Source organism: Plodia interpunctella, chromosome 29, assembly GCF_027563975.2.
Source record: "Plodia interpunctella isolate USDA-ARS_2022_Savannah chromosome 29, ilPloInte3.2, whole genome shotgun sequence".
NCBI classification, from domain to species: Eukaryota; Metazoa; Arthropoda; class Insecta; order Lepidoptera; family Pyralidae; genus Plodia; species Plodia interpunctella.
The window spans coordinates 1463847-1486661 of NC_071322.1; the positions used below are offsets into that span (position 1 = coordinate 1463847).

A 22815-nucleotide genomic window follows, 5' to 3' on the forward strand; every position below is an offset into this window, starting at 1 on the left:
AGCAACGTAACTCGTTTTAAAATTAAATCTGAGGATTATTTGATAACTTTGAAAAAAATGAACTACCTACCTACGATTTAAAGTTACGAAATAACATGTAGTAAATGGAATATTCATAAGTTATACTTAGTGTCTGTCCCTGTCTGTTCTCGACTTTGAACTAGGTGGATAATCTGGAATTTGTGTTACAATCTCAATAAAGTAACAAAAAACTTAGGTAAGTATACATTATTTTCTTCGTAGCTTTGAAAACATAAAAAATGAAATAAAAAAAAATAACGTAGCAAAAATAAATCGTCCCACTCAATATATTGTGTTCCGTTTTACGCACACCCCGTATTTGTTTCTAAGACATGCAACCCCCAAACCTTGAGGCGCTCAGTATCGCGTCGCAGTCAAGGCAGCCAACAGCTTAACAGTAACTAAACAAAATAATATAAACACAGTGTTAAATCAACCAATAAAAAAAATATAACTAAAGTTTGTCTCTGGTCGAAATCTAAATGCGAAATTAAAAAAAAATATTATAACGCACTCGCTTCCCGCACTTTTTGTGTTCTTATTTCGAATAATGTGTCATTTATTACTGGCATAAATTTTGTTTTGACAGTTTTATATTTTATTGTCAAAATAATAAAGCCCATTTACATTTGTTCATAATAAATTGCATGTTATTTGGACGATCAATATTTTAACACCATTTTTGAATTAGCTAGGCGTAGAAAGTTGCAATTTAACAGCCTACATACGTCCTTAATTTCCTACAAAAATTGTTGTCAGTACAAAGTGTAAATTTTGTTTTCAATTTTATATTTGAGACATATTCTTTTTACAACAACGACAAAGTACTTTTATATTTAAATCACATCCTGAAATAATCAATTCGTTATTAATATCGCAAAATGGTGTTGAAATTGGTTTATTTGCTTTTTGCGCATAATTTAAATATTCAATGTATTCAATCAATTACTTTTTCACAAAATAGTTATTTTTTGGATAAGTACATTTATATTTATTAAAACAAATAAACCGTTTTATATATTTTGTTACTAACGAACACAGCTGCTTGGAAATTGCACACAATTTTAAGTAATTTTAAAATATCCCTATTATAATGTCAAAGGTTAATGGGGAATATGTACACATATTTTTATTGCTTAAACTAAATACCTATTCTACTATTTATTAACAAAGGAATAGAAATATGATTTATTTTTCAAATAACTATAAATGCAGTAGACTTTAAAGTTATACCGAGAAATTTATGCCTATACCTATAAATAGGCATAAATTTCAAGGGTTTAATGTCAAAATCTATAACGGTTATCCTAATTTGCAAAAAAAAGTAATTAAACTTTTAAAATTATTAAATGCAATATTTATTAGTTTTGAACCGAGTTATGTCTTGAATGTTCATTCTTCATTTTATTAAGTCTATTGTCATACTGAAAATATTCAATTTGTGCGTATTCCCTATTCAGCCGCTTCTACCCAACAAAATGTGGTACATTGAAAAGTGAACTAAAGTTCACACGCTAAAGCGTGTCCTCCGTTGGCATACTTTACAATGACAACCCATCAGCATCATACAGCTCTATACAACGTTGTCAATTTAAAGTATGTACCTACAGTAGACGATTTAAAGTACATTTTCCCATAAAGTTAATTTTGTCGGGTGGCAGCGGTGTGTCAGAGAATTATGTTCGACTCATTCTGGTGATGAAAAATATCGTGAGGAAACCTTCTCACTGGTTGATTTTTTATTTCACTAGTATATTACGGCTGCCGCTAAACGGCGATAGTCGTAAGTTTTGTCAGATGCCTTTAGGCGGCAATAATATTCTGGCATCAGTGTTAGATATAACTAGCGATGTGCGCGAAAGATACAGGAAATTGTCATTCTCAGAGAAGAAATTATACTGGAAGTTGAATCTAAAAAAAAAACGAATTTTTCTATTTTTAATATACGACAGGAGAATTGTCCAAAATTTCTTGAAAATAGGACGATTGCAAACGCATGTTTCACAATCTTCGAAAGATTATTTCAAAATCGTAGCATTCGTAGCAATCGGCCTACGTCGTAGTGCTATTGCTACGACGCAGCACAGACGCAGCAGTTGCCGGGAAAGGCGGCCATTATGTTCTTCTTTTGTTTTTTATTTCGTTTTGTTTTTAAATACCACTGTTTAGCAAAAGCATTTTTCAACCGGTTCTCTTAGTTTGAGTCAGTTATTGATTTATTTAAAAAATATATTACGGGTTTTATTGAATAAGAAATTGAAGAAAGCTACTTTTGTGGGCCATGTTATTTTTACTGTAAATAGGATAAATTCAAATTCAAATCATTTATTCAGAAATGTGACCTTTACAGGGTCTTTGTCACGTAAATTTTTATATTAAATAGTTATACTCACAAGCTACAAACTACTGGCATTTCGGAACGACCACTGCTGAGAAGAAATGCCAAAAGAAACTCATTTGAACAGTGTTGATTTGATAGGTTAATAGACGGTCATATTAATTCTTTACGTTTTGTTTTTTATTCAGTTTCTTTTTTTTTTAAATACCACTGTTTAGCAAAAGCAGTTTTCTACCGATTCCCTTGGTTTGAACCAGTTTATTGGATTATTTGCTTTAAGATAAAACTATACGTATTTTTTAATAAATTATTTATTTTTACTGTAACTAGGTACTATATTAGGTTTTAACTTTCTGATAGTACCAGTACAGAGTTAATTTAAAAATGAAATATCGATTTTAATTGGTTAAATTAATTAAGCCGATAAATTTTTTTTAATAAGTAAAATGTATCTTTATAAAAAGTTAGTATAATATACTTTTATTTTTTTGACAAGCTTTTATTTAGACTTACCTGTCCCGATGTTTTGGTTGTCTGTCTGCAATCAAATCAAGTTAGATTTCTCCTACTTCCAGTTGTCCTGCAGAGTTGAAATTTCCCACGTCGCTTCAGTTTCCATGACGATGCATTATTATGATTAGCATGACCTGATGGTGCACCCAGGATCGGCACCCAACGAGTGAACTCGTCAACGGTTTACGGCACGGATATGGGGTTTTTATCGACTATAAAAGCTCGTGGCAAAAATGTAATTTTTTTTTAAACTAGTTTTAATTACAAGTTCCCGCAATTAAAGTAAAAAAAAAACAAATTAAAGTATTTAGGAAGTTTAACTTTTGTGGTTTATATAATTTTATTTACTTGTTTTTCATTGTCAAGGGAATTTAAATGTTTTTAATTGATTACAAAACACATATAATTTTTGTAAGCATATTTTTCTTTATTAAAATCACACAATATAGAAAAACAGGTAAGTAATCAAGTTAGCTTTTCTATTACTGTTTTGGTGTTTTTTATATATACGTTGCATGCTAATTACTAAGAAACGTGTTTTTACAATTTACATATACTTACAATAATTACACTACTTAATTTTTACATACATTTATAAAAATCGATCGTTTTGCAATTTTCTGTATTGTGTTTCTTGAACAGGCTAATTTAGATGCGTGTTTATTATTATTTGATAGAAATCTGTTAAAACATAAGATATTTCGATATATTTCATAGAAACTAATCTAATTAGTACTTTTCAAGAAACAATATGTTGTTACAAACATTTCACACAAACCTATAACCTATAACCTATAACCTATCTATATTCACACAAACAATGCGCGGGAATTTTATCGAAGCGCCAACGTCGATTGCAAACTCAAAAAACCTAGACAATTGGACTTAAAGCGTAACCTGTCGCGTCACGCGTTCACTTTATTCGTTTGACGTTTTTCGAAAAAAAAAAAAGTTGTGTACCAAAAATAAATTTACGTGTCTCGGGTTTTCAAGATGTGCCGATCTCAAGTTGCGCTGTTGATCCTGCCGCTAATCTTAGCGTGGCTCACCCGAGACTCCTCTGAGGCCCTGAGTACCTTTGGTGTCTCAAACACTCGTCCTCCATCGCCGTCGCCGACGACCCCGCCTGGTAAACTTTTTTAATTAATGGGACACCTAGCTGCACTACACAGTGAGCCACTACACCTCACACCTTCAATATAGTGTACACTGAATGCGTACAATTTTACAAAATTCAATATGTTCATTATAATGCGTATGTTTTAAATTTTGCAGATATTATAACAACTGTCCCATTATTTAAAAAATACCAAAAGGCTCTAAAGGCACTGAAATAAATTATTATTACACAAAATTATATTATACACTGTTATTATGTAGCTAGATACAATTTAATGATCTTTTTCACTATTTACTCTTCAAAATTTTGCAATACAAACTAATAGAAACGCGTAACGTTAAGAATATCCAGCCAGTGCTAATAAAAAAATATATAATTATAAGTATTTTAACGCGGTAAAAACAACATAAAATTAATTCAAAATTAGTACTAACCCCGGTTATCATAATTTGCTCTCTAAAGAACACTACGCACTGATTTAAAATATAATCTCTCAAAAAATCTTCAGTACACAAGGTAACGGGTTCTAGTTCAAATCGTGTATTGATTTTAGTTTTAAATCCTCCCCAAGCCTTACAACAACAAATACATAATCCAAGAATTTGTAACAAAAATAGAATCGGAATGTATTTGCAAATGATAAATCTGATAGTATTGTTATTGTTACTAATTGATCGATCGAATGGAGGTTTCAGTCCTGTTTTTGGCGCTGCTCGAACCGAGAGCCCGAGCATACCCACCACTACTCAACGGCCGGGTAAGATTCTAAATTATTTTTTTCTGAATTACTTATCCGCCACTATGCTAAGAGACTGCATTGTGAAAATTATCTTTGAAAGAAAACACGTATATTTAGTAACTTGGAAAAATTGACTTTTTTTTTCTAATTATATATTTCTCTACTGTTGCAATGTAAATATGCAATATTTTAATGTATATAGTAAAACTGTGTTCACATAGAGTAAGTGAATGTAGTTAAAGCAAAATTTCGACATATTTCTAAAATTCAAATAAGTATTTATAAAATAACACAATATTTCAGTGTCTTTAAATAAATTCACTACACTAATCAACCTTCAAAAACATCACATTTGATGTCAATATGGCGGTAAATATAAACAGTCAATTGACAGCCACAAAATAAACTTAACTATTGCCGCCATTAGCAGAACACAAACTTTCCACAAAGTAGAAAGTTACAAATCACATGCAACAACCCAATTAGGAAGCTAAATATAGCCTTATTATACGCTATCACTAAGCAAGCACACAATACAAGAAGAATTTCGCAAAAATTGAGCACATTTTCAACTTTCAAATTCGAATTGGTGCCATTTCGAACACACCATAGACAAAACTATAGAACGTTTTCAGTGACAATGTGTAAATATCTCGTAATGACTGTTTTAACCGTAATACTGGCCGTTTGGCTGAATGTTCAGTCGTCTGAAGCCTTTGGAATATCGTCATTTGGAAAGGCGAACACAGACCCGCCTAAGCCACCGACGACCACGCCACCTCCTGGTAAGATTTTTCTATATCGTGGGACAAGCATCGCTTTTCATACACCGTCATACACAGACATTAGTGGAAACATTTTCGATGGCACCATAGGTTTCGCCGTCAGTGTTAGTGGCTGGTTTTTCTGAGAAGACGAAAAATATAATTTTGTTTCAGTCAATATTGTGATGGAACAATTTGTTTTGTCTCTCAATATTCGTCGATGAAAAACCAGGTTTTTAGATGTGAAATAGTGTTTAAATGTTGATCGTTCGTGTTGTTTTATTTTATATATAATTTTTTTATGTACGTAGCGAGTATTTTTTTAAACTAAATATAGACGTAGTTATGAACGTGAAGAAGACGGCTAAATGGGAAAAATTCGTGCTCGTCTAAATACTTGTCCAGGTATACAAAAGTCCTGCCAAACTATTACAGCCTCTCAGTGATGCTTAACCAACACCACATCTTGAAAATGCGCGAAATATTTGTCTTTAACTACAAATTTAAAGACTAGTAGTATAGTATTTATTGCGACATTATTATATGTCTACATATCTGTATCCTGGCGATTCGATATGATTTCGAAATCCATTAAAGATAATCTGAAAAAGAGAATATTTATTGTCTTACTTAGGCACACTTCCGTTTAAAAAAAATCTTATCGGAAATCTATTCTACTTAATTATAATACGTAGCTTACTTTTATATATCGTACTGATATGAAATATTGTAAACAAAATATCAACTACACATTAATATAACATTTATTTATATTTCATTATAATTCAAATCAAAATTCGAACACTGAACATTCGAAATTCGAACCGCAGATAAAACACACATAGAACGCAAATTCACACGTTTCACGGACTATAGACAACGATACTTTTTTATCGCATCGAGATGTGGTGCAAGCGGCAACCGGCTACAGCCCTAGTAGCTCTGATACTGGGGTGTTTGCCTGGGGAGTCTTTCGAGGCACTCACCACTTTTGGCAAGAGCCAAGACCCACCAAAAGAAGTAACGCCAACACCACCGCCAGGTAAGTTTCGTACAAATACTGGCTGTCAATAAAAATGAATGGTTTGTGAGATTTTTTTTTAATATGTTCGTGTTCTAATCTCAAAATGACATTTGGACGTCGTGTTTATAAAAATAACAAATAAATTATCGGGAAAGTTAATTTCGTTTAGAAAATTACGTTATAGTAAAATCGTCCAGAAAACTAAAATAAAAGTAAATTAAAATAATTTAAGTAACACATTGTTATTTATTTCTCGAGACCAACATTCCCGAATTTTTAAAAATATAACTTTCTTAATGAGTTTCTATGGTTGTTTATTATTTCCACTGAATCAAAAACTATCTTTAGCCTATATTTATCACCCTTTATACACTATTACTGTGCCATCCACTATTATCATCTAGGTATTAATAGCACCATAGTGATTTTCTTTCTCACAATAAGTAGAATGTTATCCACATTTTTACATACCGTTTTGTACAAATTAATTGGAGTATTCCATTATTTTCTAATTTTCTACATTATAAAAAAAACTAATTGACGTAACTGTCAAAATATGACGATCAAAAATAGTTACATTTCAGTAACAATACATATAATTGCTAATTTATTTACCCAGTTATTCATAAAAAAGTTAAAAAGTACTCTAAACTAAAATATGTTTTGTTTCTTTCTGTCAATGTCAAATATTAGAAAGTGCCATACTGACAAAACTTATTTTATGTATGTTTTAACCTTTTTATGAAAAATGGCTGTAGTACGAGGGCTGCTATTTATGTATCCGGAACTGGCCAATAATTCTAGAATATTTAAAAAGTAATTACAACATTTGAAAATAGAACTCTTCGGCTAGAGAATAAATATTTTTTATGTCCCTGTCATTTGTTTTTTTTCAATTGGCGCCAATTTTGAAAATAGCTTGTCTTCATTGCCATGGATTTAACTCGTGAACATTTTCGCGCGATGATTTATTATGATTTTCGGCGTGGATTAACTCAAAAACAGTGCATCGAACAACTGATTTTAACTTTTGGAGATGAAGCACCATCGAAAACCACTGTGTATTATAGGTTTAAGGAATTTCAACGTGGACGGTCTATGCTCACGGATGAAATTAAGGAGGGTCGTCCTAAATCGGTAGTGGTACAACAAAATATTGATGCTGTGCGACAATTAGTAATGCAAGATCGTCATGTTACATACCGCGAGATAGAGGCGTCTCTGGGCATTAGTATGACGAGTATACACGCGATATTACACGAACATTTAATTGTTAAAAAAATTTGTTCGCGTGGGATTCCGCACAACTTGAGCGTAGATCAAAAACAGGCTCGTGTCGACTGGTGTAAGAAAATGATAAAAAAATACAACCGTGGCACGTCAAAAGCTGTTTATAATATCTACACAGGTGACGAAACCTGGATCTATGCTTATGACCCTGAAACTAAACAGCAGTCAACGGTGTGGGTATTTCAAGATGAACCGAATCCAACAAAAGTTGTTCGTGCGAGAAGCACTTTAAAGCAAATGGTCGCTTGTTTTTTTGGTATCAACGGACATGTAGCTACAGTGCCACTAGAGAATAGTAGGACGGTTAATTCTGAATGGTACACCACCATTTGTTTGCCAGAAGTCTTTGAAAAAATACGAAAGAACAACCCACAACGCAGAATCATACTTCATCACGACAATGCTAGCTGCCACAAGTCGGCTGAAACAAATAATTTTTTGGAGGGTCAAAAGATTGAATTGACGGGTCATCCGCCGTACAGCCCCGACCTGGCACCCAATGATTTTTATTTATTTCCAAACATTAAAAATAAATTACGTGGTCAACGTTTTTCGAGCCGCGAAGAGGCCGTTGATGCGTTCAAAACACACGTTTTGGACATACCTCAATCAGAATGGAAAAAGTGCTTTGAAAATTGGTTTCATCGTATGCAGAAGTGCATAGATCATCGCGGAGAATACTTCGAGAAACAATAAAACCATATGTAATAATATATGTTTGTTTAATTTTGTTATTCCGGATACATAAATAGCAGCCCTCGTATACGATAATCTAATATCGTAATGAAAAATTATCCTGAAATTCGTTATACGATCTGTTACGTACTTATATATTTATTTCATTAATTATGTATGTAGGTTACTGTATTTTTAATCTGTGTGTGTATTTTTAAATAATTTAAGTTGTTTTAGCAAACTGGCGTCTAGTAAGTATTAGTATTGTGTGTGTTTTGATGTGTGATGATTTTAGACTTTTCAAATATATGTTTATATTACGCAAATATGTGAAAAAAATTTCTTACCAGATGATTTTTTTTTATCCGATAATTAAAACTGTTGTTTATTAATTTCGTTTCACAGCTTCATAATCGAAATGGCTTTGTGGCCAAACTTTTTCTTTACGTTAAACATCAAATATTACCCCATACTTTTTCAAGAATCTACCCCCAAATGTCTATAATTGGGGGTGAAATTTTGTATGAAAATCACGTCTGTTCCGCGTTCGCAGAGAAAACCACGCGGGCGAAATCGCGGTTAAAAGCTAAAAATCCAAAAAAACTAGCACCAAAATTGACCTTACACATGATCAGCTATTTATTGCCGTGCAAGTCGCAACACCCTGTAATTTACCCCGTGTTATAACAACTTAATAATAGAAATCCATCATTCCGACTTGACATTTATAAATGGCGCTCAGAATAGAAATGGTGTTCATAGTATAGCTTTCTTGTAAAGCCCGCTCTATACTAATCCAAATATTATAATGCGAAAATAAAATTTGTTTGTTAGGTACCTACCTATTAGATAGATAGATAGATCATTCGTTTATTTGATTTGCCACAGACACCAAAGAATAACAGACTAGTTTTATAATTAAAAAAAAACATAAAATTAAACAAATTGCTGCGCTGCAGCAAGGAAAAAAGACTATAACTCAGCGAAACTTTCTGCATCTTAGTACAGGAACACTGACTTTCAGTTATTGCCAACATTGTAGGTGCGAAGTGCTTATCATAAACTTAACAAGAAGATGTTATTGTGAGTTTGTAAAGCGAAAAGTAACTACGTCTTAAACTAATAACTTATAAAATTAACATAGCCATAAGTAACCGACATTAATCAATAGAACAATAAGAAATCGTGCAACAATTCCAATTCTATTCACACTTTAAACCAATCTTCTTGAAGATTTGCATATATGTAGTTTGAAGTACGGGGAAGGACAAGGATTACCTTTCATCTCGGAAAAATAAATGTTGTATGGGAAATATGAATGGGATATTGACGCGGGCAAAAGCTAGTTTCAAATGAAATCGGCCCAGTTCAGTTGAACTCGCTTATTGAAGGGCTCGCTTATTATTCCGTGACGTAATTATATACTACGCCACATAATTTTTTTTTATATTTCCTGCTTTTAAAGCTAGTGTTATCTGAACGGATTGAGTTGAAATTTACAGCGTAAAAACTAAAAAAGCAAAAATTTCGTGAAATATATTTTATGTCATATCAAATTGTGTTTGTTTCTTAGGCTTTGATCTTGTTCGTCCCTTACTCGCCTATACCAATGCACTTTGTTTTCCATATTCTGCCAGCAATACATTCCAAAATTCATCAATTTTTCCTCTTCAAGCCTCACCGCAACCAGAAATGTATTTTGATATTAGAATAATATCTAATATCTTTTATGTGTCTATTATCGTATTATAACCAGTAAGTAGTAGGTATATTTTAACCGTAATGGTATATTCTGTGTCCCAATGAGAGATCTGTCTTCGAGAAATTCTGTTCTTGAAAATGTATTCCCTTGAAAATTACCACGGATTCCCAAAACATTTCTCAATTGAAAATTTCTACTTAAATTCTCGAGCACGTGCTAGAATTTATCCTGTACATTTGCGTGCAGTCTCGAAATTTTCGACATCGAGCTAGTCCAATCATGTGTGTCGCGCTCTATTTACAAATTGTCACTCTTAGATTTCAACTTCATCCTATATTTTATGAGTGGCTGACTTTTATAACCAAGTAATTATTGATTGGTGGAATAATATAGTTATTATTTACGGATTAAAACAGTAGTACATGTGGCGTGTGGTCGCGCCCTAGTATAGGACCACTCTAAATCCTCCCGTGAACGTCGTACGAGCCGAATAAGGGACATTAAGACGCTACATCGCGCACACTAGTGCCGCCATCACATTTTTTGAATATCTAACATCACAATAGAATAGCGAACATGAAAAAAATTTCTTACCAAATTATGCTTTATACTAGATAAAAGATTTTATTACAAAGTATTATACCTATAGTTTTCTGTCACAATTTACAAGAACGAAAACGGCCACCAAAAACTATTTCGCAAATATAATAAATTAGGTATAGGCTACATGAACTATTAACAATACTGAATATTTAAAAATTAAAATGTCCAGAAACGTCATAAAATAAAAAGAAATCTGTCACGCAGTGAAAACATTCAAAGAGATTTGCATGCGTGGAATTCCACAGAAAATATATAAACACTTTCGCGCCCTAACCTCGTATATATTATCTGTATCGATCCGCCATTTTGAAACATGTATTCAAATCAAGCAATTAATTTTATGTGACGCGAACAAAAAAATTATTTTTAAGTAAAGTGGTTGCTTATATTTTACTTTAATACGTTTACAACGATTTTAATTATTTACTCATACAGAATAATTTAATAACTATTTTTATACTATCACAATAGTAAAAAATACAGTTTTTTCAATGGCAAAGAAAACTAAATTGACCGGCTGTTGTGTTTGTGTACCTAAATGAGACAGAAGAGTTCCTCTTCCCCTCTAACTATCTCCATCATACAAAGCGGAGATTGGGTAGGTATTGTAAATTAATTCCCGCTCGATTCCAGAATTTTTTCATCTCATTATTATTGTCAAAAATAAGTTAAAAAAACATGTATAATAAACCCATTTAAAAGGTATTGTAAAATTGAGCATATACGATGAGGGACAAAATATATCAGCACTCTGTACCGTTTTTTCTCGTGTATTTCTTATAATCCATATTAAATTATTGTATTTATTCGACATTAGAAAAAGTATCTGATTCGATCACTAGTTAATTGGAAAATAGCCAATTTTACTTACGCATAAGAATGATATGATGACTATCAACAGCCAAGGTTGTTCCTGCTATGATTGCAAAAAACCAAGCGAAAATCTAAGCAAGTCCAGCAAACATAACAGGCAATTTGCCTTGTTGAACTGTAAATGTATGAACATTGCGTAATTTGTATGAGAGCTTTTATTTACCGCAATGAAAAACCAGCAATGTACGTCGAACCGCCAAAGTCCTACTGTTCACCGACAGTGTATAAGCCCACAGATTGACATATTGTACAGCCAGCATTATGCTAAACGATTCAGCAGCCAAGGACGCACATTAAGTACTCACTTTAGATTTAGTGCCTCGGTTTTTTATTACGCTGATTCTTGGTAAATCCATACTTCCATACTAATAATATGAATGCGAAAGTCTGTCTGTCTATCTGTTCCGCTTTCACGGCTAAACAGCTTTTTAACTGGATTTGTCACACATGCTTTTTGGTTTTTTTTTTTTTAATAATAATGAGATGAAAAAAATCTAGAATCGAGCGAAAACTGAACTCTTAAACAGCTTTCGATGAAAAGTATGCAAGCAAGGATCCCCTTTTTTTCATAAATCAACTCCCAAATTAATCTTATGGGGGGATGAAGGTTTGTATGAAATTCGTGTCAGTTCCGTTTTTGCAGAGATTTCACAAATTCACGCGGGCGAATCTGCGGCTCAAAAACTAGTTATTAAATATGACTGCCTAGTCATATTTAATATGTTTCCTAATATACATGGTTTCCTAGCTACAAAGTATAAACAAAGTGAATATTTTACAAAGCTAGATCTTATATAGACAAATATTAAATACATATATTAAATAATATAGATAAATATATGAAATACAATATCTGTATTGTATTTCATGACAATAAGACATAACAGAATCATGAACAAAAGATTGTTGAGCATTGATATAAAATGATTTATCGAAATACCAAGCACGCCAGTCGTAAACCAAATCCGACTTGGCTATGTCTTAATATTTTACGACAGTGTCCCACACGCTAATCTTCGGAAACTGAAACGAAAATATTCTTTAGCCTTATAATATATTAAAAAAAAAAACATGGACGACGCCTGTGCGAAGCGAAGTGGAGACGCAATAGTTGGAAAGCGGACCCTGGGCTCCGACGCTCAACGGCTGAGGAAGAACACGGGAACAAACTTAGATGAGAGAGAGAGAGAGAGATATTAAAAAAAAAATTGTCAATCTTTATACTCCCGGTGAGGCTGTCAATTGCTGTATAATTTTGTCAAAGGGTTTTTTAGAAAATGTAATTTTTGACACACACTCAATGTTGTCAGAGAGATCTTAATGTGTGACACATTCAATTGATGACGTGATACATTCAATGTGTGACAAAAACATTATGTTCATGCAGTAAACCGTTGAGGAGTTGCCACGTCTGAAGCCGTTCCTGGGTGCACAATCTGATTGATCATGCTCATCATAATAATGTATTTAAATCCAAACTAAACGCGTGTAGGTACACTGTTTCAGCTCAATCGGTTGAAGATATCTGTTTCAAAATTAATTTGCAAATTCCACCCTAATAGACATAGGGACATTCGTAATTAATGATGTAAATAAGTAATAAAAAGCCATGGCATTGTGCTACATATTCTAAAAATAAGTTATTATTCAATGCACAACACTGGCACAACATAAATATTGCACAAAAAAAAAATAAACTTGACATTAGCATCAACATGGAGGAATGACGTACACATACCAAACACGAACAAATTATCATAATTATATCTTGAAAGCCAAGGAATAAACGTAAAAATGCAGCAAAATAATCTTTTAGAGTTTTCAAATTGCATTTTTTAAATTGCACCTAATTTTTCTTTGTGATATATATTTATTGTTTTGTAAATTGACTCTGATATGTCACGCGAAAGAAAATTGAGTTTTTTCTAATGTCTTTCGAGTAGTGTATACCGATATTTTGACCATAGATTTGGCAATCTTATGAGTTTTATGAATAATAGAATATTAGATCTTCTAAAATTATATTTGTATCCATACTAATATTATAAATGCAAAAATCTGCCTTGTCTGTTCGGCTCGGCTAAACCATTGGACCAATTTTGACGAAATATGTTATGCATGTAGTTAAACATCCCAGTTAGGTTACTTTTTTACAAAAATCAATCCCCAAATGACTATAATAGCCATTGGTGAAAGTTTGTATTAAAGCTTTCGCAAAGAAATTCACGCGGGTAAAGCTGCATGAAAATTCTAGTTTATTTGTAATTACACCTAGTTTCCCAGCCCGGTTTGTAAATACTCGCCGTGAAAGATGATACTTGACGTACCTACTTATTTTCTGTTCACCCTCGTTTAACTACCCTAAAGGTCAAATTTTAAGAAATCTTTTTGTTGCAAAGCATTTATACCAATTTTCAAGTAGATCAGTAAAGATTTTTGTTATTTTTCATACAAACTTTACCCTTAATTTTTACCCCCTTAGGGGTCGATTTTTGAATATCGTGATCGTCTACTGCGCAGACAAACCATTAATTAAACCATCATACGTCGAGTTTCATCCTTCGTGGCACTCATTGTACATACCTAATTATTATGAAACAAAGTCAACCTATAAATTGAGATACTACCAACATAAGTAATTAATCACGTCCCACATAAATCCCTGAATATCAAAAAATAAATATAAATAAAAAGGCTTCCCTACTTCCCTAATAACGTCACAATGTAATCTAAAGCAAATATAATACGCACAAAATACTATTCGTCAACGTTAACCCACTTCCATGGCTTCAAACAAGATGGCGGTCAGATAAAACTCGGAAGCAAGCTAGATTTACACCTCCCTTTTACGAGCCAATTTACGTTGACCTTTCCAGCTGTTTATTGCATATAGGACTACCTTGAGAATGTTTTATATAGGGCAATAGAAGGTTCAAAGTATACTGGCAACCATTTCCCGCCTCCGCGCTGCCGTGCCGGACATGGCCGTTATCTGCTGCTATTTGAATTTGAAATTAGAACCGCTTCGAACGTTTTAAATTCGATTGCAAAGGTTGTTGGAATAAGGTTGTGATTGGAACTAATGACATTAATTTGTTTTTTTTTTATTCGGAACATGGCCAAGTACTTAGTGTTTTATTAAAGACAATTGTTTTAAATGCTAAGACGTTTACGGTAGAAAGCATTTTATAGCCTTCATAAAAAAAAATCTACTGCTACTTCTATGTGGATTATCTTTTCTCTGCGAATTATGAAGCTGTGAAAAATTATATTTTGTATTAAATATTTTAATCAGCGTCGTCGCAACGGAGCAATGGGACCGCGCTCTAAACCAACATTTCTTCAGAGATGTTATTCTATATATGTATATTTTATATAGTATAGACTTAGAATCCCATGATGCTAGATTGAAGCAGTGTTGATCCAGTGGTTAGACCGTCCGTGATCGAAAGGTCCCAAGTACAAATCCTAATCGTGCCACATGAGTTTGTACACCAATCTGACTAATATTTAGTTGTTTTCATAGATCACTTGCATCCGTTGACGGAAAATATCGTAAGAAAACCTGCACACTGTTCGTCAGTTTAAGGTCGCCATTACATCGATAGGCAGTAGTAAAAGATGTGTCATTTGTCTTTAAGCGACCTGAATAAAAGAGAGAAAGCTATATTGAAGTCGACGTACGCACTTAAATTTCTAGTAAAAAAAAAACTGGAGTAAATCAATCTGGCTGATAATTTCTGTCTGGCTTTCTTTGCCGACTTGTGTACTCGAGTCGCCGACGGACTAGCGATGTGCATGTGATTCCATAATAAATGTTGTCGATAAAAAAATTATTCTAAACAAAAAATAGCTAATTTTTGTTCACGATTTGTGTTCAGAATCAGTAATATAATAACCTCTGTGAATATGGCAAAAAATGCAAAGTAACATTTTTTTTTTTTGACGACCTCCGTGGCCTAATGTTCATCACGCCGGACTGTTATACTGAAGGTCTCGGGTTCGATCCCCGGTCAGCTCAACATGGAAAATGATCTTTTTCAGATTGACCTGGGTCTTGGATGTTTATCTATATGTGTATATACTATAGAATATAGTATCGTTGAGTTAGTAACCCATAACACAAGTCTCGAACTTACTTTGGGGCCAGCTCAATCTGTGTGATTTGTCCGTATATATTTATTTATTATTTCTGTTTGCAGCACGGCCATGTTCAAGACAAGCGGACTGCGCGGGCATCAGCAGCAGCTCCTGTGTGAGAACCCACTACGACACGGCCACCAGGTGTCTCTGCGGAGACAACACCACCCCGCTGAATGGCCAATGTGATTCGGTCGCCAAAAGTAAGAGAATAGCTCCGGGTGAAGCTCATGTATCATGTTGCACAAAGACAATGAGTATATGAGTTAAAAAAAAACATACTAACCTCAAAATTTATTTGTAATTCTCCATTCAATACGAGTTAAAATAGAAATTAAGCGTCCTAACCTCAAATTTCTTTCTAATTCTGGCACACTATCGCCGAACATGAGGACACGATGAATGAACATTGCGTATTTTATATGAGAGATTTTAAGTAAGGAAAAACCAGCAATGTATTTAAACATTAAGCTAAATACAACGGTATGGTATATTGAATCCGCCAGTTTAGCGAGAAGTTTAATGCCAGCATAATGCCAGCTCCACACTGTCGCCGAACTCGGACACACGCCGACGCGAATGCGTGAACATTGCGTAGTTAGTATGAGTGTTTTTATTTACCGCAATACCGAAAAACCAGCAATGTACACCGAATCCGCCAGTTTGGCGAATTGGAGCCAATTTTCTTAGAAAATTTAACACGGTTTCTTGACTTACGAAAAATCACAATTGATTCAATTCAAACCAATGCCATCAGTCGATCGATTTTTCCCATTGTAAATTTGCTTGAAACCTTCAAAAAAAAAAAATTTGAAAATTGATGATATCGATTGCGTGAGAATCGGGCCCCTGTTCGACGACAGTGTGGAGTTAGCGTAACATTGGAGAACGGTAAATTTTTTGTAGCAGATCGCGGCGGTTGCTACAAACATTCGTAGCACTCGTAGATTCCGTAGCACTGCTACGATCTCTATTAAAGTTATGGTTGTTGTACATAATTTTCTATAGGTAGGAACGGTGAGTATTTGGCAATGGCGCAGTCGTCAGCGCGCTCGGCCTATGATAGTAGTGGTTAAGTCACTCTCACAATGTTCGGTCATTGGATGGGTGACCAATTTTAATATAATTTAATATAAGTTATTAAGTTTTTATCAACAATCCGACTCAATAAAAAAACATGGAAAAACATTTCTTTCATATAACCATTGAATATTAAACTTATTTTTATCAAAAAGAGACGACGTTGCGTGCGTATAACCAAAGGTCGGTCTTGCGTCTCTTTCCCCCATGGCTTAATTATATTCTCTCTTTCTTTCGCAACCGGAAATTTGATAGTGTGCGGAGGTCAGAGGCTGAATAACGAATAGGCACCTTTATATGTCGGAATTTAACATATCTACATAGTAAAACACATTAATTTTAATATGCGCTACTAAAGTAACTATTTATTTGTTTCCAGTTATATTTATATCACAAACTAGATGTTGCCCGCGGCTTCGCTCCCGTGGGAAGTTTGAGATAAATAATATAACCTGTAGCAATCTTGGACAATGTACCTTTCTAATGGTGAAAGAATTTTTGAAATCGGTTCTATAGCCTCGGAGATTACCCGCCTCAAAACTCACAAACGCTTACCTCATTATAATAAAAATATAGATTTTATAGGTACTAATAGTGTACGTTCCCTCTCTCTCTCTCTCTCTCTCTCTCTCTCTTATTTAAGCATTATTTTGATCCTATTATTGAGACTCTGATATCCCCGTTGTCTGTCTGTCAGCAATAGTCACAAGGCCACTCATCTCAAGAACCGTGACAATCAGACAGTTCTGTTGCCGCTAAAACAATAGTTACTGAACAGAAAAACTAAAAATTTAAGGGGCTCTCGTATAAGAAACGTGTTTTTGCCGTTTTCCTCAGCCGTTGAGCGTCGGAGCCCATGGTCCATTTTTCTACTTTTGCGTTTCCACTTCGCACTGTCGTCTGCATCGCTAATTATCAGACCATTGTCACGCGTATCGTCCTTGACGACATCAGGGCAGCACTTTTTGAGTTTGCCCCTTACCTACTAGAATTAACATCACTGTAAAAAGTGTCAAATATAAGTTTCAAAATGTTTGTTAAACCCTCGTTATAACCTGTAATATTGTCAAAACTTGGATCACACGGCCGTATTTAAGGAAAGGTCACCAATAATTAAAGGCACACGGTAACCTTCCACCTTATCAGGGTTAAACATCTGAAATATGTTCGTAATTAACATATAAAATAACAAAGATTAATGCTTACAAAATTTCGTGTGAGAAACTTGTGGTATTACACGCGAACCCTGGCAATGATTTTGGGGGAACAATGTTCATATATGACGCTATTGTGTTGTCGAAAAATCGATAGTTCTTTTTACTCGTGAAAGGTTTTTCGCGCGTATCTTGTATTACAATGTATGTATGATAATGGATTTACATAAGTGAGGTATCGTTACATTCGTCTTGGCCGCCAGTGTACTTAAATGTGAGGTTAGATTAGGTGACGTTAAAAAAACAAATATGGCGGTTGTGGAACGTCATTGGAATTGGTGAAAAAATGTGTATATACTAAGCGGGAACATCTTTTGTAAAAGGTTTTTCCGTGTAATAGATCAATAAAAACAAAATTAGGGCTGTCTAATGCTAAGACAATTGGAAATTGTTCTGTATTATTTTCAGAAATATAGGCTTAGGAAAATTTCCCTTCAGCCAACGGGTAACTTTTTTTTAAGTGATCAAGTTAAAATGTTGTTATATAATTAGGGCTATGAAAAAAATTTTTTTTACGAATATAAGCAATATGGGTATGAAATTAAAGCGCTCAACGCAAGCATACGTAGTAATTAGCAACTTACATAATATAAAACAAAATGTAACTAAAATTTGTTTTATAATCTTATCTAAAAGACTACTGCGCGAATTTTCATGCGAATACCTGCGTTTTCGCCAATGGATAGTGTGATTCCTGAGGAAGGTTTAGATTTATTTTTTATTATGTTTTTACCCGAGCGAAGCCGGGACGCGGCGCTAGTTATCAATAAATGTCACACGAATAATTATTATATATAGCGGTTACAAGGTACTGCACTAATAACAAGGAATATATGATAAGCATATATGAAATTGCAAGCTTTGAGAAATATACATTACATTTAGCCAGGAGCGGACTCAGGCCAGTCTATTAGCAATTGCAAAAAATGTGAATTAATAATTGAAATAAAAATAAATACATAAAATAAAAATATAGGAAATAGAAGGTTTATTTTCTGTAAACAATTTTAATATATCCTATCCTACTGCTACTAATATTATAAATGCGAAAGTTTGTGAGTCGTGTATGTGTGTTTGTTACTCTTTCACGCAAAATCAACTGGACGGATTTTTATGAAATTTGGTACACGGGTACAATGTAACCTGGAATAACACATAGGATAATTTTTCCCACGATAGCGAAGCTAGGCGCGACTAGTTAATAATATAAAAGACGCGAAAAAATAGCTAAGGAAATCTAGTTTTTGAATAGTTAAATATTTTGTCTTTGACATTGTATAAGGACCCTTCGGGCCCTGTGTGATTGGGGACCCCGACACACTAAACACGGCCCAGTTCTGGCGTCGAATTAGCGTGTACGCTATCGAAAGTTAAACTTCGAGAAACGCTAATTAGACTACTTTCGTGCGCAAAAGGAATAACACCAGTGTTTATTGATACAATCGGGTTAAAATTGTGTTGAAAAATATAAAAGAGAAAGATTATTTTAATCGTCGTAAAACCTTTGCATGCCAATATTATCGTACATAGTCGCATGTCAATTTTTTTCAACATTTTATAGTGCTTCGTCCCGGCTTCGCTCGTGAAAAAAAAATCATAATAAATTACACACCGAAACCTTCGTCAGGAATCACACTATCTATTGGTGAAAACCGCATGAAAATCCATGGAGTAGTTTTTTTAATTTATCGCGAGCAAACTGATAGACAAACCAAAAAAATTGTTATTGCTTCCATTAGTCACATAAAGACGATTTTTCTTTGATATTTCCTATGTACAGACGTAGCCCACTTACAGTTTTATTATATGTATTTATATGTATTATATTTATACATATGACTTACAGTTTATATATAGTAGCTTTTGCCCACAACTTCGTATGTGAGTAAAAATCCGGCTCCGGATTACACTAGGAACCTATATACAAACCAAATTTCAGCCTTCAACGCCCAGTAGGTAGTTTCGGCTGTGCGTTGTCTATCAGTCAGTCAGTCACTTAGTAACGCAAGAGTTTTATATATATATATATATATATTTTGTGCTTCTGTTCCCAGGTCTGTACCACGTGTGCTCGAATAGCGACGAATGTAACGAGGGCCTTATCTGCGGGGCGCCCAACGTGACCACCGCCTCCCCTCCTCATATGAAGGTGTTCTCCCCCCAGGACAAGATATGTCTCTGCGACTCCGATAACGGATTCAAGGAGAAAGACCATACTTGCAGCGGTTGGTATTGTTTACTAGCTCTCGCCCGCGGTTTCGCCCGCGTAAATTTCCCACGATTATTTTTCCGCGATGAAAGGTACCCTATGTCCTTTTCCATACTTCAAACTACATGTATATACGAAATGATTTTCATACAAACTTTCACCCCCATTATAGTCATTTGGGGGTTGAATTTTGAAAAAAAAAGTAATCTATGTTTGAATTTGAATCTTTAACTACGTGCATATTTCGTCAAACCCAATTTCGTCAAAATCTGTCAAATAAGACCTATGGTTTTTCGCATTTGTATATGTTCTGACAGTCGTCAAGTTTAAAACCACTAAGTACTTACTTTAGCACAAAAAAAAAACCTTCTTGTATATTATATTTTTTTAAACTATTTGCCTAAACTTCAACGGTAAACTGCGCGGACATTTTTGTAAAACAAAAAACTTGTGTGTATTTATTTTATGCTATGAATGAATTTGTAATAATAATATATCTACATAATTGTTTAATTTCAGATGCTGATATTTTGAAGACATCAATGTTGGCTGTACTCGTCGTAATTGGAATAAGGAAAGCCATACAAAGCGGTTATTAATTATTTATTTTGTTATTTAATTAACGCATGTGTCGAATTATTTAAAATAATGTATTGTTAGAATGTCACGTTTTATTTCAGCTTATTGGTAATTTTATTATGTAGATTTTTAAAGTTTTCTTTTTGAAAAATCATAGATAATTTTATTACACTCCGTTTTTTCTTACAAGTCTCAACAATGTCAACAATCTTCACATTATTGTTGGAAATAAATGAAATATCACTACAAACTTACAGATTGTAATAAAATATTTATTAACCAAGAATGCAATATGCAAAAAGTGTTATTTTTATTTATATTGTTTTAAGTTTATTCACTTATAATTATAAAATCGTTGTTGATATTTACATACTAAGATTTGTAATAAAAAACAGGATTTTTTAAATATGTAGAATGCAAAACAATATAGTTTAATTTAAGAAAAAACGAATATTAATAAAGTTCGGAGATTAAAAAAAAAATAAACATTAAGTTTTGTTTTTAGTTTATTTATCTAGATTAGATATTACTTCCTTAAACTTAATCCGTCCTATTGTCTTTTATCTATTATAGAAATAAGCTCATTGTTTTTATGTTTTTGATAATAACCTAACTCATAACTTGGTCAGTTTACTAATATTATCAAAAACTTGAAATACTTATTGCATTTTTTATACTAGTCATGATTATGTCTTTATAAGTTTAAGCATACGTATTGCTTCTGTAATAATGTAGGTATTTTCTGTAATTTGCACAGTTAGTTACAAATACAATATTGATAAATACATGTGGTTAAATTGTTATAGATATGTACTTATTTTATCATATAAAATAGATTTTATGAGAGATTTTATTGCACACATAGTGTTTTAATCAAAACATATTACTATCTAACATTGTTTAAAGGAATAATTACAAATTACAATTATTGTTAGAATATTTTAAAAATATATATTATCTAAATTAATTACATAATTAGGTGTTGCTAATTTTACTTTTATTAATGATTAGATAAAATCTTGTTTTTTAACGTTGACATGTGCTGCCATCTGTGATAGGATAATATTAATACTAAAAATAACTGAATTCAAAATATTTCAAACTTTTCTCTACGATTATCATTGTGCTTATTTAATAGCTAGTCGTTGCACAAATATTCGTTATTTATTTATATCTAGTTACGTCATAAAAATTTGTAGCTACGAATAAACAAATTACACTAATTAATTGAGAACTAGTTTTGTAATCATTTTAGTAAATAAAAGAAAGTTAGGTACCTATCACACTTGATTCGTTAATGAGTAGATAAGTATATTCACTAGTAGCTTTCGCCTATGCTAACGTCCAGTTTAATGAGAATAATTGTAAATATTTTGCTTATTGTACATGTACGGGGCACAGTTTACAAAATAAATTTTTAAAATGCATCCCGATGTTTTATTTTATCGAACAATATTATCCCGGCTTGCGTAGTTCGTATAGTTACTTTTTACCACAAGGAAAAACTAGTTATGTAACAAATATTATTACTGGAAATCGCCAAAATTGGTCTATTTGTTAGCCGATAGTGAAAAGAAGAAAAAATGCTGTGCTTTTGTTATTAAAATTTCCATACTATTCGACAATAGATGGCGATAAAGAGTTTAGGAAAAACTATGTGCTTGTAATGTGCTTCGTCTTAAAATATTTCCTCCGCTCGATAATAGATGGCGATAAAATTGATTTAATTATTGTAATTTATTACAAATTGCTTCATTACCTACTAATAATAAATCTAAAACAATACACCTGAAACACACAACAACAAAATAAAACATCCAATAAACTCAAGCTCATCTATGCTGTGAATAGCATGGCAAGCTGTTGTACGAAGTAGGAATTGTTTGTTATGAAAATAGTTGCCATATTGCAAAAACATATTTATGACATTG

The 22815-nt window shown here is 33.1% G+C and overlaps 1 protein-coding gene across 8 annotated transcripts; it reads left to right on the forward strand.

Annotated features, from left to right (window-relative positions):
- Window positions 1-22311, forward strand: sosie. Of its 8 annotated transcripts, none has more exons than XM_053766357.2 (5): window positions 1-418; window positions 3866-4001; window positions 15865-16005; window positions 20151-20321; window positions 20825-22311. In XM_053766357.2, exons 2-5 carry the CDS (start codon window positions 3866-3868, stop codon window positions 20902-20904), a joined length of 528 nt encoding a protein of 175 aa, XP_053622332.1. In that variant the 5' UTR covers window positions 1-418; the 3' UTR covers window positions 20905-22311. The 8 variants fall into 8 exon arrangements, with proteins under 8 accessions (XP_053622332.1, XP_053622330.1, XP_053622329.1 ...); XM_053766355.2 differs by lacking the exon at window positions 3866-4001 and adding an exon at window positions 6399-6537; XM_053766354.2 differs by lacking the exon at window positions 3866-4001 and adding an exon at window positions 5367-5516 and having other exon boundaries at window positions 11-491.
- Window positions 22312-22815: the final 504 nt, after the last annotated feature.